The sequence below is a fragment of the Hippichthys cyanospilos genome, chromosome 13, assembly GCF_059441005.1.
Source record: "Hippichthys cyanospilos isolate Australia breed blue-spotted pipefish chromosome 13, RoL_Hcya_1.0, whole genome shotgun sequence".
NCBI classification, from domain to species: domain Eukaryota; kingdom Metazoa; phylum Chordata; class Actinopteri; order Syngnathiformes; family Syngnathidae; genus Hippichthys; species Hippichthys cyanospilos.
Window position 1 is genome coordinate 13,364,786 of NC_142381.1, and position 25,342 is coordinate 13,390,127.

Genomic DNA, 25,342 nt, shown 5'->3' on the forward strand with positions numbered 1-25,342 from the left:
AAATGTCAGTGCTTTCATTATCAACTCATTAGGCCATCATGAGCGTTAACGGCTTTTTTTTCGTTATTCGCTTCGTAGTTGAATGAATGCTGGCAGGTACAACAGAAAAAAAAACATGCAAATGGAATAATATGTACTTTGGTAAGAGTTTATTCACAGGAAAAGTAAGACAGCATGAGTCATTGTACTGTCATAGTGGGCATAATACCATGAGAAAAAAATACAAAATATTTAACAGTTGAGCCTTAAATTTAAAATCCAATATATTTCCTTCTGGGTTCACTGAGGATGATTCCTCCAGCTTTCATTGCAGTCCGGAATGACTGAACCTGTAAAAGAAAACAAAAAAAAAATCAGGACACATCAAAAGCGAAGCAGGGGAAACATTTGCAGCCAGAGTTCCGCCCCACTTACAGAATCTGAGCGATATATCCAGGGAACGGCTCCATAAACCATCCTGGTGATGCCGGCCTGCTTGCATCGATGCGCCAGAACTTCACCCACAGCTTGAGCTGCCGCCACGCAGTTTGTGGAGGCCAGCTCCTTCTTCAGCGCCCACTCTTTGGTCGAGCAGGACAGCACTGGATCGGGTGATGAGCAAGAGAACACCTGTGCCGTCATGTGTTTCTGACTGCGAGAGAACACCAACCTGGAGAGTAAAAAAGCAAGATGATGCCTTGACAATAATTACTACTTTCCTATTATCCAGTACAACCATTCGCTAAACGTTAATAAACGGGAGGATCAAAACGGGTCCAAAACAGACCTGTGGTAGAACTCGCGGTGAGGCCATGTTGACTTCCAGCCCCGGTCCTTAATCGCCAGGGCCATCCGCTCCAAGCACCGCGGATTTCGGTTCTCAAACGTCGGGCTCACGGATTCGTTTTCTGCCGTGCGAGGTTCCGGATGAGGAGCCGATTGGGTCACACATCGAGCTGCTTTTCACAAACAACGGTCAATCTTTCATGCTACTTAAGTACCGTTGGTCTAAATATATTTTTTTTCACTCAAGCCGTAATAAATCAGTAAAATGGAATAAAACTTTACCTGGTTGGTTTGTGGCCACGGCAGATCGCTCAATTTGACCCCACAGCAGACGAACACCTCGACTGCTAATGCTCATCAACGCCATGTTTGCCACAAACGCATTTAAACTATATAAGAAAAATAATCTAGGTTTTCATCAAATCCCACAAAATAATTTCAAAAGGCGACGTGAACATTTTTTTTTTGCGAAGAGAACTCAGTAAAACATCAACAGCGGCATGGTTGACATTCAAGCTATATCCGGTTACGTCATCAAAAAAGTAACTGACAGAAACAAACATTGGTTCCGCTCTTAAGTAATACGACATTTAAGGTTACGAACGACATGATTACCGTTTTTATTTAATTCTTTTGTATGCAAATTTCTAAAAACATTTAGCCTCCACATATTTTCTCCCCAAATTATATCTTTACTGAGGTAGAGTTCTTGCCTTCGTCGCCATTGTAGGAACGAAACTCCTTAGTGAACCAAAAACCCATATAGGCCTACTAATGTTACAGTCCTTCATTCAAATTCTGTATTTGAAAAATAAAGCTAGTGCGGAGTCAGAAAATAGTTGCTGTATGAATTACTGTTGATAAAAAAAAATAGATAACTATATAGGGGCGTGTCAAAATTTGATTCACTTAACAATTGGGATTCTCATTTACCACGACTCAGAATTGATTAAAAATGCCCTCATATTCATGTTATAAAAAAATATTTAAAGGGTATCACATTTATAGCTAGCTTCAAGGAGTAGGAATTGAGGTCCACATGTTTTTGTCGGAAAAGGCATGTTCCTTAGTTCAAATTTTAATAAATGTGTGTGTGTCATGCAAAGCAGACGGAAGTATTAAGATGATTATTTGCGCTTCTATAGATTAAAGCAGAGTTAATTCCATGGAATCATTTTAGACCCAAAAATCGGGATCTAATTACATTGTGAGACCGGAAATCTGTATCACTAATGACAATGCTTTGTAAAACTGAACAAAATAAAGGCCTAAAACATTTTACATTTTAGCAATATGTTGTCATGTTCCAATTACTTTGCTCTTGATTTGAAAAGAAAAATGTACTGTTTCTTTCATAGTATCTGTAGAACCACTGGTAAGATCTCACCTTCCTCATAAAGTGCCTTCACTTGTACCCTCGTTTAAGAATTGCCAATTTTGAAAATATCTGGGTAGGACATAAACCCACTGCGCATTCATTTTTTAATTAATTCCATTTAAAGTAAAGGTGAAATGTTTTTATAAACTACTGCCAGTATTTGTAGTGAATGACTGCTCACAGTATTGAAGAACATGAGAAAATTCTATTTATTTTCAGTCAAAATATGATCATCCTGACAGTGCAAAACAAGGGGTGTGTGAAAAGAATCATGGCCTGATGTGGGTCAAAATATCAGCATGGTAATGTGGTCCCACAACTTAATGACTGCCATAAGCTATTTCAATAAGGCACAAGAAAATTGATTCTTTTAAGAATTAAATTATTTAAGACTTGCGTGCGCTTAAGCAACACACCATTGTGGAAATTGTGTGTATTTAGTAGATGAGAGTCAGGTAATTACATGCTAACATTTGTCAAATTCAAGTCCTGCTAAATTAAAGTTCACTGCACCAATTCAACATACATTCCACTAGATTTCCCTTTCAAATGTTAAGATTATTGTAAATGTCACAGTGAGGAGTATCATCAAATACGCATTTCATTAGGAATGAATCATTAGAATGTATTCAGATATCACTGAGTGAATAAAATTTGAAAAGGGGGTAGTAAAGTACAGTTTCATACAACACAACTCAATTTTGGATATCATTCTAATGATATCAATTATAACAGTCCATACCATCAAGTTCATTGTGCAATTAAACCGTTACAAATCCTCAGTCACAGAACACTGCTGTGTTAGGCCGCTGCAGTCCGAGATCTCGATGAGGTAAAAAAATGAAAGGCTTTGCAATTTCGATGAATTCTTTGGCTAGGATGCTGATCAAATGACAGCCGACGCATTGATCAGGGATGAGAACGAGAAGGGGTGCAGCTTGTAGCCTGAGCCGCTGTAGAACTTGTTCTGGAACTCCACCCTGGAGGGAAAACAAAGAAACTTTGAATACCAGTTGACCGTACCGAGTTATGCAGCTCCTAACATCAACGAAAGTCCCGAGCAGATTGAATTCAGAAACAACCAAGCATTTCCATTGTTTCCTGTAGACCAAAAAGTGGTTTACCAGTGCAACCGGAGCGCGTGCAGGAACGCTGAGAGACCCTCCATCACCAGCAAGATGGAGATGGTCAACACAGCAAAGAAGGCAAAGACCACAAAGAGAACCGCAGAGCCCACGTAGCCCTGCCACCTCAGGGCTATGCGCATGACCATGACCCACAACACCTCGGACAGCTCTGTGGAGAGAAACAGTCATTGCTTGGTAATTCCAACTCATGTCTGGCTGACAATAGAATGGAATGAGTGACTTTTAAGAGGAAGTCTGTGCATGTGTGTGTGTGTGTGTGTGTGTGTGTGTGGGGGGGGTTCTACTAACGTGCATGCGCCAAACTGAGAGCCCAGAGTCGCAGGTAGGAGGCTGTGTTGGAGATGCAACCCAGGCAGTACTCGATGGTGTGGATGGCCTGATGCATGAAAACGTCCGCTGCATCAAAGTCCTACGAAACAAATCAAGGAACGTGTGCGCTGTAAATGTACCAATGTTTGGTATCAGATTAAAACAAAAACAAAAAAAACATATGTGACCTCACCTCCTCCTCAGCAGACCCTCCGCCGTCCACGTCACCGTGTCGGGTGTTGATAGAGCCTTCGTCGGCCACTAGGGGGCGTCTGTCTTCTTGCAGATGCTGCAGTGAATGGGGAATGTTTCACAACATGGATCCGCCTGAGATGAAAGGATTCAAGTTTCAAGTAGACGCGCTCACCAGTTGACGGCGTCTCCCCTTGTGTGTGATGTATTCCTTTAGCGGTGTCCCGAGCAGGAGGACTGGAACGGAGCATAGCGCCAGCACCACCAGCACTTTCTGTACGATACCCTACACGTATGCACACAACCATCCCTTTATCGATTAATTTACAGAAGAATTTGTTATCTCAGGGTTTTGTCCTTTCATACAGAAAATAATTTAAGTAGCACACACACCTGTCCCGTATAGAGAGGTGGGTTGTCTTCGTTTTCCGCGAAGAGGAACATGTCGATAAAATGGATGAGTATACTGGGGGCCATTTTGGACTGGGCGGGAGTGTAAGCGATCCACTTGAAGACCACCATAAACACCAGGTATCCAAACAAACACAACATGAAGAACAGCTCTGGGATGAGCACGAGGAACACGCTGCTCAACTTGCCAAAGTGCCTGCGGGGTCATTCAAGAACACGTCGGGGTCAGCGTGCAGTACAAGGAAACAGAACTGGCTGGGGTGTCGGTTGTTGACTTACACGTAGTTGAAGAATGACAAGCAGACCCCAAAAGTCATGTGGATGATACCAACGATAACAGACATCTTCATCTTGTACGAGTTGAGGAAGGTTAACTTGTTATTCGCTAAACCCCAAATCTGACCATGACACAATAGGAAATCAGGTTAAGTGGACAAAATCCTGAGGGAAAGAGACAATACTATAGCTGCAAATGAGTTTGACACTTGTACCGGGTCAATGCCGAATGGATAAGGACTGGTGAAGACGCCGGGCACCACAGGATCCATGGACAAAAACGTGTTTCCTGCCAAAACGGAAGCACTAGAGAGAACATAGCAAATCCTGTCAATGTAACAAGAAAACATGGCTTCTAAACTAGCCTGAATAAAAGACAACTCACTTCCAAATGTTTTTCTCAAACATCGGGGCGACGTGCCACCCTGAGCTGAAGATGTTTATGCCCCTGCTGAAGCACTCATTGTAAATGGCTCCCGTGTAGATGGAGAACAGTCCCATCAGAAGGATCAGATACCGACCTCCAAACATCATCTTCCAGATCTAAACAGGTCACGTCAAACATTTTAGGATGGGATAAAAGTAATTCCTGTATCTAACTTCCGTCTACATTCCCTCCCTCCCTCACTTCCCTTCTTTGCTTCCATCCTCCCAACCTCTTTTCTTCCTTCCTCCTTTCCTTCCTTCTATCTCATCTCCCTCCCAGCTATACTACCCTCCCTCCTTCTTTCCTTCCATCCTCCCCCCCTTCCTCTCCCCTTTCCTCCATTCCTTCCTTCCATTTCCCCTACCTCCCTACCCTTCTTTCATTCCTTCCATCATCCTCCCCTGTCCTTCTCTCCTTCCTTTTTTCCTCCCACCTCCCCTCCCACCCATCCTATCATCTCTCCACCTCTTTCTTCCTTCCACCCTCTTGCTCACGCCTCCTGCCTTCCACCCTCCGTCCCTACCATTAGTCCCCGGTGCGGACTATACATTAGCCAACACCGAAACCAAATCCCACTCCTGTTAGCGGTGACCTTCCGAAGTGAAATGTTTGCACCTCCAGTCAAGGTATCACTCTACCTCATTATTGCTTCTTTTCATCTTCGGGTCCTTCTCCTCGAGAACCATCCAAAGGCCCGCCAGGGTCATCAGCACGCCGTGACCCACATCGCCGAACATGACAGCAAATAAGAAGGGGAATGTAATTATGGTGTACACGGCTGTGGAGATATAAAAAGATTAAAGATGAGAAAGCCTTGGAATGACAGACCAGGATTTGAGATGGTTTAGCGCCATGTACCTGGATTGACTTCCCGGTAGCTTGCCACACCGTACGCATCCACGATGTTCTGGAAACCAGCGGTGAAAGAGTTGAGAGGAAACAGGGTGGGTGGAGAGGTGGAGGAAGGCAAGCGGTTGTAGAAGGAGTCGACGCCGCTGCCGCTTTTCCTCTGAGGATCATAAAGGCATTCAATCAGACTCGGCGTTAATCACACATGGCCCGCCGGTTTGAACCGGCGTCTCACCCCTCCCTCTCTCAGGGCGCTCTGCAGCTCGGGCAGCTTGGCGACGGGACACCACGCCTCGGCGATCAGGCATTTGTCAGTGACGGAGGGACTGCAGAGGTTTAGGACCATTTGGACAGCCTTGCACTTTTGGACGCGCACCTTCCACTGAGGCAGCACGGCCACGGCTCTCATGAGCAGCTGCTGCAGGAAGGCCTCCGTTTGAGACAACACCTTCAGGACGAAAACAACAAACTTTGAGTTTGTCTTTTTTTTTTTCACCCTGTATCGGTACAGAAACTGGACACACACCGATTTGATATCTTCTATTCTGCCTTGGAGTCCCTGAAGAATCTCCTCTCTTTCCGCTTGGTTCTCAGGATACGTGAATGTCTGCGTGCGGAAGCTGCGGCAAAGAGGAACCAAAACATGCTCTGTACAGTCGACACCGAAAAACAAAGATTTACCCACCAGTCGCAAATCTTCTTCACTTTCTGTCCGATCTGATCCCCCCAGTAGGAAATGAGGAACACCGTCCACTGCACCATCTCGCCCTAAGGATAAAAGTATTTCCTGTAAGGAGACCGAAGTCATAGATGTCCCACATGATTTTGGTTCCCCGTAAGCCAGTTCCTACCGTGTCCGGGTGCTCGAGACGGTCCTCCATTTCTCTGAAATCCACGATGATGTAACCACGGCACGCTCGCCACAGCAAGCGCTCAAACGAGGGCACCCTCCAAGGGTGGACTACTCCCGCCACGAAACTGAGAGAAATGACATTCATTATCAGATGCTACAATTATAAACCAGCTTTTTTTATTGATCGCAAACACGCATTCATATAAGATCGCAACAAACGATTATTTCGATTATAATCACATAAAAAAAGGTTTTCATTTCCATGCCTTCATTAATAACGTCATTATTTGAAAATGACATGAATTAATTACGATTCAGTAACTGCTTTGGTCCGTAACATGTCAGAAAATAGCCAAGACTGTTAATCAATGTTGTCCAAAGTAAAAGTGAAATCAGATCGCTTTTGTGGGGGAGTAGAGAAATCTGATAACATTTGCTGTTAAGAAAAAACAATTCCAAGCATTTTTTACATTCTAAATGAAAAAAAAAGGTATGCAAAAGAGCCAATGATGATCAAAAAGAATGATCAATGACTCTGATAATCAAATAGTTGTTGATGAATAATCGTTGCACCTCGACAATCAAATAATGAAAACGGTTTCACATCTGTTTTGCTCTTTAGCATTATTAATAATATATGAAGGTATAAAAAATCACTTCAGGGGGTACGTGACATTAAAATGTCACAGGAACAGAACATTTTCCTTTTCAAATTAAGAGCAAATTGATTAGATCATGAATTAACTTATTGCTAAATTGTATTAGCACTTTATTTAAGTTTCCATTCAAAAATGTTTTGTGTTGGTTAGACAGCACCTGGCTGAAGAAAAAGAATAATCCCAGGGGCCACATAAAAATGAAAAAATGTTGAGAACCACCGATCTAGAGCCATTTTAAGGTACCTGAGACGGACATCGCGGTGGTTGTCAAACAGACCTTGATTCTCCAAGATAGATGGGGGTGCCTGAGCAAAATCCCCAAAAAATAATCACCATTAGGTAGTCTAGCATTTGATTTAATAATGATGACAGAGGCAAAAGGTAATGCTGTCATCACCTGCGAGGCTGTAAGAGAGTGCGTTCTGGTTAGCACTCCTCTGTACTGACACAGCTGGGTCAGCTGCGCACGAAGACTGTCTCTGTTCCTGGATACCTAGTTAGAACCATACAAAAGAATAAGAAAATCCTATCTTAGCTTTTGATTGATAATAAAAAATATGAGATGTTTCCACACACCTCTCGGAGCTCCCTGGCAAGCCTTTCGCTCTCCTCCTCGATGGTGATGAGCTCGCGGGGCTGAGGGGCTGAAGGCATCGGGCAAGGAGGGGGAAGGGGGCCGTTTAAAGGAGGGGACAGAGATCGATTGATTTCCTGCTCTAGGAATGCTGGAGGGCAAAGAAAATGGATCTGATTAGTTTGGAGGGAAGCCGTGACCTATACTTATAATCCAAATACAAGAATTTGTTTAATGAAATTGTATTATTTATTGCTAACAGTCTATTCTCAATAACCAATGAAATGCCAGGCTCTGTGTTTGCTATGCAAAGCTAATCTGACTGGTGCTTTTAGCAATCAGTAGTGTGTATATATATATATATATATATATATATATATTTTTTTTTTTTTTTTTTTTTTAAACCAATCAAATTCCAATTGCAGCCACATCTGCAGTCAAAAGTTTGAAAACAGTGAGAAATTCAATGGTGCCAAAAACACATTAAGAGGTCAAGAATTCAAGACGTTGCAGTTGTGAACTGAAGGTCATTTGATAAAGCGAAGAAAATACAAAGATGTGCAATGCTGTTATCTGGGCAAAAAATGCATTCTTTTATAATCTAAACCATTAAAAAAAAAAATCAGTATTGATGAACATTTTTTTAGTCTGCTAAATAATTCCATCAATGACTTATGTAGTATTTTACAACTCAGGAATTCAGGAACTCATGACCTCAGGAAATTTTTTTTAGATAGTGAAAAAAAATAAAAACTGGAATTAGACCATGTGTGTTTCCAAACTTTGGACTGGCATTTTGTTTAAGTTCATCATGTTTTGTGATGTTATTAGCTAAAACTGATTCTGAAGCGCTCCAGGTGGTTTACATGGCACAATTGTGTGCTGCACTATGCTTTTGTTTAGCACTTGTCAGTGGTGGTGTTAAGGGCATGCCACTGTTTTTCAAATGTGGTCAAAAAATTGTAAAAGGATCACGTTACCGTCTAAGTTGAGAACAGAACAAGTAAATACTTACAAAAGGTTTTCTCAAGTTCCTCGCATCGTCTCACCTCACCGACAAATTTCCTCTGGAAGGCGTTCACGTTTGGATTCAACTAAAACGCCAGGAGAGGAAAGAGGAACAAAGGGTTAATTACTCATCTGAAAACAAGGGAAGAGGAAAAAAATAATTCTATGTGACTAACCAGTCAGCATCTTGGAATTTACACATTATGCAGTATAGCAAATGCAGCTCTGCATTAAGACATGTGAGTGCCCGATTTAAACTTATAAGAGAAGACAACTTTGACCCGGATTGTATTATTTGCAGGCTGAAATGATGACTGTGAAACAGACATAAAATTAGATTTAATCTGAACAATGCATGACAGTTCACGGCGCTATCTGTAGGACTCTCGTGTCTCTGAAGTTCTGAACCCTGAAAACCATCCAGTGTGTGAGGCTCACATCTCTAAACTCCACCAGGCCCAGCTCCCCCAACTCGCTGACACAATTGTAGGCCGAACCGGACTGGAGGAAGAGTTGCACCAGACACACCTCCTCGCTGCGGAAAAGGGCACCCATGGCTGCCTGCACAACACGAAAAACACAATCACAAATTCTGTCAAATCCAACAACATGGGCACAAAATAAAGTTTTGCGAGTAACATTTTATTGTGAGCAGTGTTGGGAAATAAAGAAGCACAAATACTTTATTACAAGTGTACAAGTTTTCCATGGCCCGCGTTTCTGCACTTACACTAATTAGTACTTTAGTTTTTAAGCAAGTTTCCATACAGAAACGCCAGTACCTTTTACCCTCAGCTTTTTTTCGCCTTTTTTACCCTGTGAGAACTTAAGCATCTCTCTGAGCAAACATAAGTTAATAAATTGTCAAAGAGGAAGCACAGTTTCCCTTACTGTAATCAGAATATTCCACTCTTGCATACAGAGCTCAGTCAGGTGTCTGAAGTCTTAAAACATAATCTCATTTTGTGTTGGTAGGATGTTCTCCCTTTTATCCCCCCCACTCCTAGAAAAAAACCTGCAGTAACCGAAATCTGTGAAGTTGGGGATCTTGGGTTCCTCTTTTATAGTTGTTTTGTAAATATATGATATATTTACAAAACAATATTAAAATATAAAAGTATTTTCTTTTGTCTGATGAGACTTAGGAGGATGACATTTTGAAAGAATAATATAGAGGTAAACCTGCAATAGATATGGTCATAAATCAAAGTCTATGTTGTTGAGATTTATTTAAATAATTAAAATACCTATTTTTGACTGGTCTGTCTTAAAACGAAGAAAATTTTCAAGAAAAACAGCGACGTTGATCTGCAATAGAAAAAGTTTTGGTCATAAATGAAAAAACGTGGCGTAGTGAAGCCGCAATAATTGAACCGCGATGTAGCGATGAAACACTGAATTGAAACGACTGAGAATTCTGATAACCTGATTTTCAGATGTTTATGGGCCTCTCAAAGTTGTTAAAATATATGATTTTGCATTAAATCTGACGGATGGACAAGTTAACGGTGATAAGAAGAGTGTAGAGATTTTATAATATACACAATTACTTTGAGCTTGCTTTTTTGTCCTTAAGTAAAACAGGATGCGAAAGAAGCCGTTGGTGGGACCAATATTAAGTAATATGGAGTTTGGTTTAATACCGATTTAAAAAAACAAACAAAAAAAAACAAAAAACGAAACTAAAGCATCCTAGTCCCCAGTCCTGACTCACAACCCAACTGGGTCAGTTGTTTTCAGTCACGTCTAACCAATTAAAACTGAGAGGGAACCTAGGAAAACAACAGACCATTCCAGTCGGAGCATTATTTGATAGGAATATATTTACTTTAACTTGCTCGTATTTTGCGTGAAAGAACACAAGATTCCATGGGATGAATGACTCATGGACGAAGCTTAGCACTTTGTTTCTTAAAAATGTTAAATGTTTCGCTTACCCGTTTCTTCTCGTTCGATTCCGCCGATGGCCAAGCACTTTAAGCATAAATGTCTACGTCCACACCGGTGACTGTTAACCGGGTCCAAACAGATGTCGTGTCGGTGCGAACTTGTGTGATTTTGACTCCCACTTCCCGTTTGAGAAAGTCACGTTACTGCGGTCTCACGTGACTCGGCGAGACGCCACGACACGCGGCGGCAAAGAGCGCCACCCTACTGTAATGTTGAAAACATGCAAAAATAAACATCAACCACGGGGTCGATATTTGTGTGCAAAGCTGCCTGAGCATTGATTCAAAATCTTTAATATTCGATTATTACGTATGTATATTATGCTCACGGCACTAGGTGAACAAAAACAACCAACTTAATGAAACATTTCCCCCCACAATAACTGGCCTCTACAATCCAAAGGGCAGCCATTTTGCTACTTTATATTGACTGAAAATGACAACACAGTTGCTCATCTTCAAACTGTCTCATGACCTAACTCAAAAATCATGAGCCTTGATTGGTGAGTCGAGCATCTGTGTTGTCATTTTAGGTCGATAGCAATTGGCAAAATGGTCGCCGGATTTTTCTGCTTAATTCAGATTCCACAAACAGAATATTAATCAGACTGCTATGTTTAAACTAGTGAGGGTGCAAAGACCATCATATAAAGAAAACTTTTGAGTTGACTTCCCTTTTAGGTGACTTTATCCACCTTTAAAAGGCTGTTTGAGGACGAATACATATGACTGAAACTACAATAGTTCACAGTTCATAGTGTAAAAACATTCAATAATCATCAGATGTCTGTCTGTGGAAGATGTAGAGCAACATTCACGCAAGGTTGAATGCCACCAATTTTTTTTCAGGTTGAAACAAGCCAGCCAGCAACGGTGGTGGTGTTGAACGAGCTGTGCTTAGATTTCATTGACATGGCAACACATAGAAGCTGATGAGTCCATTCCGACATATGGTTATGAAATTAAGACACAAGACTGTCGCAAGCAAACTATTTCATGTGTTGTAAATGTCGATCTATGCTTAGTGTTTGTTATCATGGAAGCATTGAGTCCATGACAAAAGGCAATAACAGAACAACTCAAACGGATGTACAAACTTCATTTTGCGTGCCAAGAGTCAGGAGGAGGTTGTTTTCGTTTGCTTTATGACGCCGTCTCAAATTACTCTAAATTGAAGGCATATTGTTTCCAACTTCAATTTTTGTAAGTACAATACAGTCTTTGTTGAGAAACGTGGCTGTATAAAGCAGACCTTAATTCAACTATTACACACACAAAAAAAAAAGTAAAACCTAAAATGAAGGTAAGCATTTGGCAGGTTTTTAATATTTCAGGATAGTGACCAGCATATTTTAAACTAGATAAATGAGAATGCACTGACATGTACAGTAATTTTTTTTAAGTAAGTGGTTATTTTTCAAGGCTGAAAAATTAACACCAAGCGACTGTTTCATGAAACTTGGAATCTGGTCAACGGCATACAAAAGATATTTTACTGTAAAAGAGCACATTGTGAGACACACACATTTGATAAAAATAACCACGAAAAAAAAAGGACAAAATTCCCCATGGCAAGGGGGAAATTAATGTAGGAAAGGGCAAGAATTTCATGCACCATATTCCTTCTGTTATTGTGTTCCTAAAAATGCCTTTTCAAACCATTTAAACTTGCCAACATCAAGAAATGGGGAATTTTACTTATAACCTCAACAATGATCCTACACTCGCAACGTTTACAAACACAAAAATACCCGCAATGGTTTAAATCAGCGATGCTATAAAAAAAAGAAAACGGGACATGATGCGGTATCTGAAACTCTTTTCACATTTTACACTGCAAAAAAGATACTGAAAGTATTCTGTTGAGCTTTGCGATAGATATTTTGTCATTTTGTTTTGAATTCACATGAGGATTAACATACTAAAGAAGCAGAGCTAACAGTGATTTTTTATTTCTTTTTTTACTACAAAGTACATGACTATTCCAATTTTGTATCCACAATTTCTTTTCTACTGCAGTTGTCTCCCTCATGTCATCATCAATTATGCTTTTCTACAAACTGTAAAATTTCAGACTTCGGTCCATTCCTGCGGAGCTGAGGAAACGAGCGTTTTCTCCGAAGGCCACCCCGCTCACCAAACCCGTGTGATCTACAAACGCAACAAAAATGTAATCAATGACTGGCAGAGATACATATGTGACTCATTGGATAAACATTTATCCATAAAATGGCAAGTGGGGACTCACCTGTAAAATTGAGGACCTCGGACCACTGTTTGCAGATGTAGACGCGGATGTCGGACCCTCCAACGGCCAGGTAGGTACCACTCTGGTCAAACACGAGGGACTTCACCTGCAAGAGCGAAGCATGGGTATGAAATCTTTGAAACGAGGCTGGCTTGGCTGACTGACATCCACATCAACAATAAGTAATAAAAATGTACAAGACATGTCTGTCCACACTTTTTAACAAAACTGAGCCCCTCTTCGAAGGGTAATCTGAAAGTCGTTCGCTTTCATGGCAAAGTGCCTTAGAGCAGTGCTTCTCAACATCCACGTACTTTTTTTCATCCAAGTACCCCCTAAGAAATGCAATGCATTTTTTACTCAAAACAAAGTGCTGTGCCATCCATGTCTGACTCAATAAACTTTAGAATTACATTTGTCATGGTATCTCTCATCATATTTCATTCAGGAACTCTAGAAGACAAGACTTTGTAAGACAGTTTGCTTGACTTCTGGATTCTAGATTGCTCATGAAGTGCACCACAAATAAAAAAGTACATCCATATATCATCCATATGTCACTATAATAGAATTTAGCAATAGGTTGCTTTATGTCCCAATTAATATGCTCTTAATCAGAGGATAAAAAAAAGTACTGCCCCTATCGCGGCATTAAAAAGAATTAACTTTGATTTGCCGATACGTGCAGAAACCCTGTTAAAAATTCTCGTAGCCCCAGGTGTACCTTGCTCCCATTTGAGAACAAATTTGTGTGTATCATGTAATGTAAACAGTGGAAAGAGATGACCTAATGACTGTGATTATTTTTAACAAACCTCATAGTTGTTGTCCAGTGTGATTGTCTTGAAGTTCTTCAGTTTCCTCAGATCCCAGAGTTTCAGGGAACTATCCTGTGCACCTGGACCACAACAACAGGTAAAGAAATGTGTTTGAATTCATCCTTCGGGAAACTTTATGGTTAAAAAAAAAAAAAGGAAAGATAACTGTCAGTAGCTGTCACCTGTAGCCAGATAGTATCCGTTCTCAGAGAAAGCAATGGAGGTGACGGGGCCTGAGTGACCAGGGAAGTTTGCCACATTGGTGCGCTCCTTCAAGTCCCAGATCTTGATCTGGGAGTCAGCAGTCCCAGTACCAAAGATGAGACCATCAGGATGGAACTGGGCACAAGTGAGAGCTGTAGGAGGAGCGCCAAAGGGCAGTGTTACCAACAGGCGAAGAAGTTCTGTATTAGGGATGTCGAAAACACACTGGCGCTTACCACAGCCGGCACTCTCATCAGTGACCTTTGTGAGCACACGGCCTGTCTGGATGTCAGAGAATGCCCAGTACTGCAAAACAACGAGACATGAAAGTCAAACCATAAAAGGATGGGCATATAAATGGATAAAAAGTTACCTAGGTGACAGAAACCTCTTTGCGCAATTTAATTTTGACAAATTTTCGGACAAATCGAAGATAATACATGGTGTCCCTCAAGCCTCTGTGCCTGGTCCTATATTAGTTATAAGTTAATGACATTGGCAATCTCTTGTAGAAAAAAAGAAAGTGTTATTTGCTGATGACACAACTTTAGAGTGCTCTGGAGAGAAGAAAAATTAAACAAGAAGTCAAAATCATTGTTGACTCGATCTACAGTATAAAGAGTAAATGAAATTAAATTTCTTGCTTTTATAATTGATGCAAAACTAAGTTGGAAACCACAAACAGAAAATGTTAAAGGACAGATACGTAGATACGTTTTTGCACTTCTTCCTACATCCTTTGAACATGTAAACTATGTCGAACTGTGATAGCTGATCCTTTTCTTTTGATTTTTTCATGTTTTTATTTTATTTGCTGTTGAAATGTGTTTATATGTTCAATAAATCAAATCACATAATCATACTGATGCAAACCACATTATGGAAACATGTTTTTTTTTTTTTTTTGGTGTTTGAAGCAGCCACCTACCTGATCCTCAGAGGAGCTAAGCAGGTAGTCCCCTGTGGCATGCAGGGACAAACCAGTGACACCTGCCTCGTGAGCACGCACCACCTGGACACAGTTGCCCCCGGTGACGGACCACACGCGGATGGTGGTATCGGGAGATGCAGAGAAAACCACAGACTGGAAGGAGAAAGGACAATTATGGTAATCACCAATCATGACAACAATCACGGATTGAAAAAGATGCGGAAAAAGCAAGTGACCTGGGATGGATGGTAGATGACAGAGGTGACCTTCTTGGTGTGACCCTTCAGTGTTGCCACAATCTGCTCCTCGTTCTTGTCAAATACAACCACGTTTTTATCAGCGCCGCCTGAGAAGAATGAGGCACATACGCATTAGAGCCTAGTTTCCAGATGACTAAATGTGGTCAAAACTAATTTCGAAGTATGAAACCAGCCTACCAGTGAGCACTTTGTTGGTGTCTGAAGGACACAGGTCCAAAGCAAGAATACCTGGCACACTGGCACTGTGAAGACCCTGAAATCAGATAAAAGTCGATTTTGTAATGTTAACCATTATGATATTTGCATGAAGTTGCCATGATAACACTCTACTGAGAGGCCTGGTCTGGTGTGTGACATGGGTACCAGTCAATGAGAAGGAGGCCTTTTACACGACACTACATCTTCCTCAAAAAGTTTCAAATGTAGAGTGGCAAAGGTGAATTAATAATTATTTATAATTAAGGTTAGTTGATAATTAATTTTGATAATCCAATGATCATTTGGATTTACATTTTCTGCAATGTAAGGATCAGGTTGTCTTGTTTTCTAAGAAATGATTGAAAATTAAACAAATAAACATTTTATATGCAGTTGGAATAGATGGGCCTTTACTGGTGACAAGTGACTACTCACTTGTTGAGCACAAGTTGAGCACTTGTATTGATATTGGTTTTATTTTCCTAGAAAAAAATTATCAGACGGGTTAATTGTTCATTGTGGGTTTCAGACCTAAAAAAATGATGTAAAACTTGGCCATAATCCGTTTAGAACTCTTTCCTATGGCTTGCTGCCATAACATCAGCTTGTCTCTACATTAGGTAGAATGTGTGACTGCAGTAACATTAGTCAGTGTCAAAGAATGATTCACACGAAACATCAAGGCAAAAATATCCAATGATATGTTTTGTAACTGAATTAATAATTCGTTGTAATAGTACAGTCTAAATAAACGACTTTCACTTAAAAACACTTACAGCGTGAGACGCCACTTGGCGGTATCTTCCAAGATCTTCAGCTTTAACCAACTCCTCTGGAACAGTTTTTCCTCTCTGGACAAAAGTCAACGGACAAGTTAACTGAAGAACTTTGCAATGATTAGAAAAATATATACCATATGCTCTATGATCTCATGGCAACAGCAGGCTGTACAGCAGTAAAGGAAAAGACATTGTAACACACTTTCCCCATACCTTCTTTCTCTCTGTGGTGAGAATTGTGGCTTTGTCTTGAAGCTGCAAAATAAATAAATAAATAAATAAATGACACTTCGGTCCAGAATGTGAAAAAAAAAAATATATATATAGACTCATCAAATGGAGGAACAGGCCCTTAAAGATGACATTACCTTCTGGATGATCTCTGGAGTCATGCCAACTTGTTCACTAATCTCCATAGGCTCTCCGGCAGGACCCTGCCAGTCAAAAGTGAGAATGAATGCATTCAGCCAAAAAAAATAATAATGTAAAATGAATAACCGAACTAAATTGTTCATCACTGACCACTGTGGCTGGCTGAGAGGCAGGGGCAGCCTGCGGTGTGATCAACCCAGCTTGAGGTTTGAGTGTGGCAAGAGCTGTGCAAGAGGGGAAATAGGCAAATTGTTTTTATCTAGTGACCACACTAAGAAGACAAATGTGCACAATAGATCACATAGACTGTTATTAACCTACCTTCTCTGGCCGCAGTGACCTCTTTGGTAAGTCGAGCAATGACTCGGCATGCCGCATCGTGTTGATAAAGGGCATGCGAAAGTTCTTGGCGAGTCGTCTGCAACTGCTGCCTCAGGGTAAAGCTGTGAAGCATTACAGCATCCTAGAAAACAAAACAAAAATACAATTAATTGAATGTATGTTTACGTGAGGGCATGGATTTGTGTTGTAATGAAAGAGAAAAAAAAACATCTTACCCACTCATCTTGGAGGGACTTCAGAATGGCAGGAATGCTTGTAGCTGATGGTGCTTTTGGTCTAATAGGATGGGAGACTGGCAGAGAATAAAAATTTCAGCCTTACACAAAAGCGCCGTGTTAAGTAGTTATAAAACAAACATCGAAAAGACAAGATTTCACACCGTGGCTTTGAAATTACTAGATTTACTGGGTACTCAATTTTACAAGAATAATGAGCAATCTTGCAGCCAATATTTACTTTTAATATCGACAAGTTGTTCTTCAGACAGTGGCTGCCCATTCATCGGGTCTGTCCCATTCTCGACGATGTACTTTTCGATGAGCCGACGCTCAAACACTTGGTTGGATACCGGAGAGACGCACGGGTGCTCTGGAACCTCGTTTGAGACTGAACAGGAAAAAAAATGCTTTAGTAGCAAATTTATTCAGAAAGACAATGATGGAGTTTTGCTACGCGTGAGGCGACATTGCATGGCGGCTAACGTTAGCTAATTTAGCTAGCAGTGTTAGCGCGATTGAACAGCTAGCTTGCAACGCCAACTCTTTTGTATCAAGTTAAGGTTACTTACTTGCACAAACCAAAGACATTGTCCCGGTCAGCTCTTAAAAAATCACTTCTAGAGACTGTATTGACCACGTGTCGTTTTCACAATAGCGCAGAATGCAGTTGATGATCCTTTTACAATATTTTCATTAAGTTGGAAATAGCACGCTCTCGTTTCATTGCCGCTAGAAAAACCGGAAATACGCACTCTTCGTTTCCGGCAAATAGAAACGCTTAGTACACTGCTGCCGTCTACAGGTTAAACTATGAACATCTGTAACAGCCAATTTATTTTTTCTTTTCGATTTCGTCTGTTTTATGAGAAATCTCCATTTCCAAACATTGTCATTAACAAAAACCAAAATTAGTGTACCTTTACTCAAACAAGTCCCGAGCTACTGGACAAAAATATTAAATTCGAAATTTGATAATATATACATGTTTATTTTAAAAGGAAGGATACACGTTTCATATTGCAAAAATATTACAAGTTTAACCATTTCGTCACAAGGACGATTTTGGTCCTCAATACTTGACAGGTCCACAAGATGTTCCCATATTTGGTGGAAAATTTTACAGAACATTAAACAGTTTTACAATACCTCAGGAGTTATAATATTATAATCATGATCTGATATCACAAATATTCAACAAGATAATTCAGTGCGGTTAAAGAGGTTAGTAGGATGACAAGAATAAATTCCTTGTTAGTACAGTAAATTCACATTCCCTTTTTCAAACACAGCCTAATTTCTACCCCTCTACACATTATGTAGTCAGCGCACACTCTAAAACTTGCACAGATTGAGCAAAAATATACAGTGCATATCATGGTGGTCCTGAGGGTCTGGAGGTAGGTAACATCAGAGGACAGCGCAGACTTCAGAATTTCAAAGTCAGAGTGAATCAAAGAATGAAGCAGGAAGGATAATATTCAGCTCATGCTTCAAAAATAGTTTCATTTACAATAATGACATGCAATACGGATGTCAAACAAGTGGATGTACAATATAGGCTTGATTGCAAAAGGCACATGTGAGATTTTTCTTTTCTTGAATTTCGTCCACATGCTTCACTGCCACAACTTCATGCACTATAAGAAGTTCAACTTCTCGGAAGTGTAAACACTGCAGGTGTCAGATGTATCCGTGTCTAGGGGTAGGGATGTATAAAACTCATTTGTGTTGCCCTGTCTCTGTTGAAGCGGTTCCTTGTTGATCAGGAATTTAACGCATCCTTCGGAAGATTGCAGGCAATCTGATGCTCCGGCCACTGGGAAGGAAATCCTGCTCTCCTCCTCCTTTGACGTTTCCTGCTAGGAATTATATCAGTGGTTCAATGAAAAAATAACGGCTTCTGCATGCAAACATTTAGCATACCTCAGCAGTTGCATTGTGACGGGGAGAGCTCACAGATCTTTCTCCGTAATTTTCATCCCTCGTGTGAACAGGAGTGAGACGAGATGGAGTTCCTACCATAACGGGGGTGTAACCCTGGAAACACAAACCGCACCAAATGAATACATACAATAAACGTGTGTGTGCGTGTGTGTAGCATATAGAAATGACTATATGAGCCACTTACCGTATGAATTGGACTGGCTCTCGGGGTCCATTTTCTTGGTGTCCCCTGCTGCTGTTCGTGATTATAGTAGCCAGTATGCTGAGGACTTGGCTGGCTGTAGTTCTAAATGCAGAATATACAACACACATGCAGCTGTATATAACAAGCCTACACTACTCTTAATGTATGTACATATGGGACTGAGCATTGTGCACATGCCTGCCTCTCAATTTGGATTTGCACTAATGCAAAAAAAATAAAAATAAAAACAAAAAACTATCATCTACATCTGTTCACCTGGATGTTGACGCTTGGGGGCGGGGCTTGTGGCGTGCGGTTCCCTCTAAGGCAGGTGATGATCTGCGACAGGCTGCAGTTGGGGTAGCGCTTCATGAACAGGATAAAACCAGCCAGAGACACAAACATGCCGGACGGGACCGTAATGGACTTAAGAAGAGCTCGCCATCTGCCTCCCCTTTCTGGAGTAGTTAGAGAGATGAGGCAATTAGCAGAAGACAATGGCATCAATCTGTACTTAACCCTTTCACTCCCTTTGGGACAATGCGTCCCATGGCGTTTCAAAAAAAATCGCAGTGGGTATAGGAATCGTAGCAATAACATGAAATGGCATCCCGTGGTTCATTACAAACATATCTGCAGATTCTAGTGGCATTTAGCATCTTTTGCACAACAAGGTAGTCAACAAGGTAGCTTGCGTTGTCCAATTTATCATGAATTAATGATCTAGTACTGTGGAAATATGTTGATAATATGTGCAATACATGCGTGCTACTAAAGACTACACTAATTATTATGTATTGCAGGCGTTTGGTGATCATTTTCACGTGTCTGGCATGTTAATTTATCATTATTATTATAAAATATAAAATACCGATGGGACAAAAAAATCCCAGGGCCTGTAACCTAATCTATGGAAGCGGGACTTTTCAAAATTAATTTTCCAAGTATCTGAGACTTATAGACAAGTAATATATGCTCAAATTTTCTTTTCTTCAGAAAAAAAGACTCGGCACTTGATAGGATTGAAGGGATATTAAATTTATTTAACCGTTTTCCGCTTTATAAAGTTAATATTTTATCCCCAATTTATTTTATAAGTAAACTATTTTTCACGTATATTTAATACCTTTAAAAACACATTGTTACATTTGCTGGTGACTGAAATTGTCATCACATGCACAAGGCTCAGATAACAAGTCATGGCTCACGGATTTGGTCATTTGATGTTTGCAAGCTGTTTGTAAGCTAACTGACTGTGTTGTAATTTTGACTGTGAAGTCGGATCTTTCTGAACTCTGACTAGCAAACATGCATTTAAATGGTAAGAGATGTTATTTTTTTTAAAAAATACTGTAAATTATAAACAAGGTATGGTGAAGGTTGACAATGTGTTGTGATGCAGCAATACAATAAAAAAAAAAAGTATCTGATCTTTCTTGTTTTTATATTTGCCTCCAACGTTTCAAGTTTGAACTGGCACATTCTGAAGAGGATAAATCAGAGTTCTCACCTCCCTCGAATGCAGCATATGCAAAATGCAAAATGGGAGCCCACAGATGGAAAATTATGGATAGATTTTGCTGCTTATTTCGAATTCAATATATGTAATATCTACCATGTTTAGACCAGAAAGGCTACATAAAATATATAAAATACAAAATTTTGGGCTTGATTTACTCCTCATTTTTGTACTTTTGTACATGCAACCATTATAGGGAGAGCATAGGGTTTCACTTACCTATCACCTGCAACAAAGTGGACGACACCAGGTTGCCATTGATGTCCCTGATCTCATACACACCATCATGCCTCGAGGTCAATCTTGCAATGACCACTTCGTTGATGGAGCCGTTCCTCCCCACAGAGACCAGGCCCCTGTACCTCATGTCATGGTCAGTAATGTGGCCCTCGCGCATTAACTGCACAGGCCCACGGGGGGGCCTTGCGTCGAAAGGACCCAAAGAGGATTCGTCGGGGTGCCGGGTGGGGGTAAAGATGAGGTATGCGTGTGGCACAGGGACGAAGAGGGGGAGGTTCAGAGACTCTTTGGTGAAGCGGGTCACGTTGAAAGTGTGTCCTGCATTCACAAGAAAAAAGGAATGAAATTCACGTTGTTAAAAAATTACTCATTTGTCCTTGAGTTGTCCCTCACCGCGTACAGTCAGGGTACTGCGAGACAACACTTTTCCCTCAGCGTCTCGCACAGTGTAGTTGCCTTGGTCGGCTTGCGTCACTCTGTCGGCCACCCAGACCCTTCCGTCTCGCAGAAGTCTACCTCGACCCACAATGCCCGTATCAGGGTCAGTCCGATTCCACAGGACTATGGGCATCGCTTCATGTGGAGCACCTCGGGGAACAAACTCCAGTACGAGGCTGCTTTCGGGGATGTTATGCTCAAAGTTCTCGCCGTAATTTCTGTAGTAGGCCTTTATGCATTCTAAGACAGTTGGAAAGATTGAGAAGAACAATCAGAACATTGGCTTGAGTACTATCGATAACGCATGTTAGTCATTTTCCGCAGTAGAAAGTTAATATTTTGTCTATCATTACACTGATAGCTAAAATATTCTCACGGGTATTTCACACCTTTAATAACACAATTTTTGGCTTCACGTGTGCTCAATTCTCAGACAATTACCGATCACAGCTCAATTTGTGAACATCTCATGACCACACCCAGAAAACAGGTGAGCCATGAGTCTTTTTTACCAAGACCCTGAAATACATGTTGCCATTTTCAATATCCCTTTAATGAAAGTGATTATGTAAAATGGTAGAAGACTCAAAGCCAGTTATCAAAGGGAGAATAAACTTATTTATCAATCTTTAAGCAGTAAAAAGTTCATTAAAACATATTTTATTACTTGTTGACTGAAAATGACATCACATGAGCTCAATGTTCAATTAATGACCAATCACAGCTCAATTGGTTTCTGTATTTGGTTCTGCGATTGGCTTTCACGTGACGTTCACACTATAAGCCCAAGGTTGTTTTGACACTCATATATACCCCCAGTTCTTCCATATAAACGGCTAATATTCCTGCAATTAAAAAGTTGTTACTGTCTCGATGTATATCCGTAAGTCTGTATAACACTGCCCCCATGTGGTCAAGGATATAAATAGGTGCAGAAGACTCAATGAGTTAACCATGATAGTCAAAATCTTTAATTCTTTAAATACGATTGAATATTGTTATTAGTATAAGTCTTTTATTAAGTAAAACATTAAAGAGTTCTATTTTTGGCTGTTTAGAGAGGTAGACTGGAATGGTAAACTGAGTGAACATATTGATCATCATCTGACAGAAAGAAAAGGTAAAAATGGTTTTAGAAAATAGACGTGTAAATATTGTTCAAGACTATTTCAGGTCAAGTAAAAGACATTAGGCATAACAAATATAGAATAGAACAAAACTTAGAAAATAATCTGACCTGAAACTGTCAGATGAACGACCTCATCGGTGAATCCAGAAGAGAGTTTGATCGAATAAAGTCCCTGGTCTTCATGAGTCACATTTTTCAGTACCAACATCTTATCTTTGGTCCACTCAAAACGCGGGTCATTTACCTGAATAATAAAATTTGTTTTGTTATTCGTGTGAGTTTGAACCCAAAACAAATCATTGAACACTCTTGCCATCACCGTGGTCTTCTTGAGGAGTACGCGCTTCGGTCCTACAAAGTTGGGAGTAAAAGTCACAGTTCTGGATGTGGAGTAGACTGGCAAACGGAACTCCTTCCCAGCACATACTGTCTGGGCTTCTTCTCTCTCACCTGTGGAAAAAGAAGTCAAGAACATTTTTTTTTCTGTTTTCTAAGAGAAAACAAATATGATGAAAAAGATCTACTGGCTCACCTAGAACGACCCAACCTGCAAAAAAGCAAAAATGATGTTTATTTACGATACACAATGCAATAAATTTATGTCCTAGCTAAAACAGTAAATATTGAGTCCATTAAAAACAGCCTCACATCTGATATAGTGACTACTGTATAATTCTTTTCCAGTATTGATCAAACTCCTTTAGTCAAACATGCAAACCATAACTGTTGACCCAATTAATGAGATCATTTTATCTAAGAAATACACACATAATTGACAGTTGACAGTCATCCTCAGTGTGTGCGTTTTACTTGGTCCAGGCAATTGTTGTTGCAAATTTGGCAGTGGTTCAGTATTCCTTAGGATTAATTTCCCCCAGCCAAGTACCTTTTATCCAGCAACAAGCAATTTTGAAAACAAATAAATAAATACATCTAAAGTTCAGAGACATTTGTGTCTGGTTTTAGTATATTTTGGAACACTTTTGCAGTGAAACCTCTAGGTATAATATAGTCAGTAACTCCAAATATTGATCATGCAACATTTTCTGCTTTATTTCTGGCTCACCTGCCAAATAACAACATCACAAATGACAGTGAAAGGTTAGCTTTTTTTTCTCTTCTTCATGTTCCAATTAGTTTGCTCTTAACTTGAAAAGAAACATGTACTGTCCCTGTCACAGCATTAAAAAAACTTATAGATTTGTTGATACCTGCACAAAACCTGTTAAAATATTACATAACCCCTGAAGAGCATGCATATACCCCCAATTTAAAGATGCTGTTCTCCAGTACCTACAATATGGATCACATTGGTCACATTTATTTCCCTACACAGCTAATGAGATTGAATGCTGGTCACCTGTGACCCTAATAAGGACAAGCACTTTTGAAAAATTAATGGATATTTATTTTATACGGGTACAGTGTAGTGGTTAATCATACTACCTTGGTGGAAAAAATAGGGCAATTTGGAAAATGATCAGGTTGAGTATATACTGCATGAACTGTATAATATGGCGCATAAACATAAGTAATTGCCACTAGTCACAAATTGGTGGCTTGTACTTAATGTCAACAAGCCAGAGCCATTCAAACGCCACGTCAAAATTTTGTAATTGAGTTTGGCTTTCAATCGCAGCCTTTACTGAGCCAGGGGACATATTTTATCATTTAGAATAACCTCACGGCACAGCAGCAAGCAAAAGCAACCCAGAAACGTTGGAGCTTGATAATTTACCTTCTGAAATTTAATGGAAGAGCATTTAATTGTTCTCCCTGCCGCTATACGTCACCGATGGATGATGGATTATTTGTAGAAAAAAAATACATTTAATTAGTGGAGCCAAATAATTTGAGGATTTCTCCCGGCACACTAATAGAGTCATGAAGGCACAGAGTCTCATTGACCTTGGCATTGCTAAACACATGCTAACAGGTGTAGAATTCGACAGCCACGTTATTTTTCATTACCCGTGCAAAACTAGAGCTTGGTTGCAAATGCTTTAAAATTTTAAAGACGATTCACCTTCCGCAGTAAAAAAGAAGCTGCAGAGCACAGCGAGCAGGACGTAAGGGGACATCTTCTCCTATATGGGATAAAAACAGAGGCAGGTTGTTTCATCTTTCCATACAAGTGACAGCAATACAAGCAAACGCCCTATTGCATCCATCACCGCTGTTCTTGCAGTTGGGAAACCAGACAGTCATAATCCATGCACACCTGCAAGCATCGAGCAAGGTGCGGCAATCATCGAAAGCAGACCTCAGTGACGTGACGGCCTGATGCCGCCCCGCTCACACAAGCCATGTCCAATGAATCCGATGATCACCTTATTGATTGCCTGTCAGTCGTCAGACTTTTAACGCAAAACAGCCCGAACCCACCTGTGGTTTACTCGGGAACCAAGTCCAAGAGAAGATATTTGAAAATGTTTTGTATGAATGGTGATAAACGGGTATAAGCGTTGATCCGCAACGCGCACGCGCAGAGGTTTTCAACTGTTATTTATGGCGATGTGTTGGTTGTATTCTCAAAAGCTTTTACGCCAACTGCGTCGCACACAGCGTTACCGTGCTCTATTGCTGTAAACTGATACGCTAATTGCGCAAACGCTTCCTTACCCCTGCAGGGTTTTGCGCCAAGATTGAGATTGATTGCAAATGGGTGAAGAGGAAAACATCACCCCGATAGTCTGAATTGACCAAAAGAGCGAATAACA

At 40.5% G+C, this 25,342-nt stretch overlaps 4 protein-coding genes across 12 annotated transcripts; all 4 read right to left on the bottom strand.

The window, feature by feature from the left end:
• Positions 1–127: 127 nt before the first annotated feature.
• On the bottom strand, positions 128–1,301 carry mrpl18 (mitochondrial ribosomal protein L18). 2 transcript variants are annotated; one of them, XM_088432030.1, is made up of 4 exons: positions 1,048–1,301; positions 767–935; positions 415–649; positions 128–329 (listed from the first exon to the last, which is right to left on the bottom strand). In XM_088432030.1, the coding sequence occupies exons 1-4, from the start codon at positions 1,130–1,132 to the stop codon at positions 252–254; spliced, it is 567 nt and encodes a 188-aa protein (XP_088288156.1). In that variant the 5' UTR covers positions 1,133–1,301; the 3' UTR covers positions 128–251. The 2 variants fall into 2 exon arrangements, with proteins under 2 accessions (XP_088288156.1, XP_088288155.1); XM_088432029.1 differs by having other exon boundaries at positions 767–938.
• A 1,027-nt stretch (positions 1,302–2,328) lies between these two features.
• LOC148413913 (V-type proton ATPase 116 kDa subunit a 3-like) lies at positions 2,329–10,912 on the bottom strand. 2 transcript variants are annotated; one of them, XM_088431215.1, is made up of 21 exons: positions 10,787–10,912; positions 9,288–9,410; positions 8,857–8,935; positions 7,844–7,992; positions 7,665–7,760; positions 7,511–7,572; positions 6,607–6,733; positions 6,441–6,523; positions 6,282–6,375; positions 5,991–6,203; positions 5,765–5,915; positions 5,545–5,684; positions 4,865–5,022; positions 4,695–4,785; positions 4,483–4,601; positions 4,186–4,399; positions 3,968–4,078; positions 3,794–3,889; positions 3,580–3,700; positions 3,268–3,439; positions 2,329–3,123 (listed from the first exon to the last, which is right to left on the bottom strand). In XM_088431215.1, exons 2-21 carry the CDS (start codon positions 9,402–9,404, stop codon positions 3,030–3,032), a joined length of 2,487 nt encoding a protein of 828 aa, XP_088287341.1. In that variant the 5' UTR covers positions 9,405–9,410; positions 10,787–10,912; the 3' UTR covers positions 2,329–3,029. The 2 variants fall into 2 exon arrangements, with proteins under 2 accessions (XP_088287341.1, XP_088287342.1); XM_088431216.1 differs by having other exon boundaries at positions 9,288–9,406; positions 10,787–10,904.
• Positions 10,913–12,096: 1,184 nt separating this feature from the next.
• On the bottom strand, positions 12,097–17,907 carry prpf19 (pre-mRNA processing factor 19). Its single transcript, XM_088432311.1, has 16 exons — positions 17,738–17,907; positions 17,407–17,556; positions 17,166–17,242; positions 16,930–17,071; positions 16,759–16,832; positions 16,605–16,670; positions 16,450–16,491; positions 16,234–16,308; positions 15,437–15,512; positions 15,236–15,345; positions 14,997–15,152; positions 14,305–14,374; positions 14,047–14,220; positions 13,862–13,944; positions 13,047–13,152; positions 12,097–12,949 (listed from the first exon to the last, which is right to left on the bottom strand). The coding sequence occupies exons 1-16, from the start codon at positions 17,754–17,756 to the stop codon at positions 12,852–12,854; spliced, it is 1,518 nt and encodes a 505-aa protein (XP_088288437.1). The 5' UTR covers positions 17,757–17,907; the 3' UTR covers positions 12,097–12,851.
• A 228-nt stretch (positions 17,908–18,135) lies between these two features.
• LOC148413915 (uncharacterized) lies at positions 18,136–25,135 on the bottom strand. Of its 7 annotated transcripts, none has more exons than XM_088430602.1 (11): positions 25,008–25,135; positions 24,649–24,709; positions 23,155–23,169; positions 22,936–23,072; positions 22,731–22,866; positions 21,449–21,733; positions 21,035–21,373; positions 19,573–19,754; positions 19,297–19,398; positions 19,092–19,205; positions 18,136–19,027 (listed from the first exon to the last, which is right to left on the bottom strand). In XM_088430602.1, the coding sequence occupies exons 2-11, from the start codon at positions 24,701–24,703 to the stop codon at positions 18,806–18,808; spliced, it is 1,587 nt and encodes a 528-aa protein (XP_088286728.1). In that variant the 5' UTR covers positions 24,704–24,709; positions 25,008–25,135; the 3' UTR covers positions 18,136–18,805. The 7 variants fall into 7 exon arrangements, with proteins under 7 accessions (XP_088286728.1, XP_088286723.1, XP_088286725.1 ...); XM_088430597.1 differs by lacking the exon at positions 25,008–25,135 and adding an exon at positions 24,886–24,924 and having other exon boundaries at positions 18,136–19,024; XM_088430599.1 differs by lacking the exon at positions 25,008–25,135 and adding an exon at positions 24,886–24,921 and having other exon boundaries at positions 18,136–19,024; positions 22,942–23,072.
• Between the last annotated feature and the right edge of the window lie 207 nt (positions 25,136–25,342).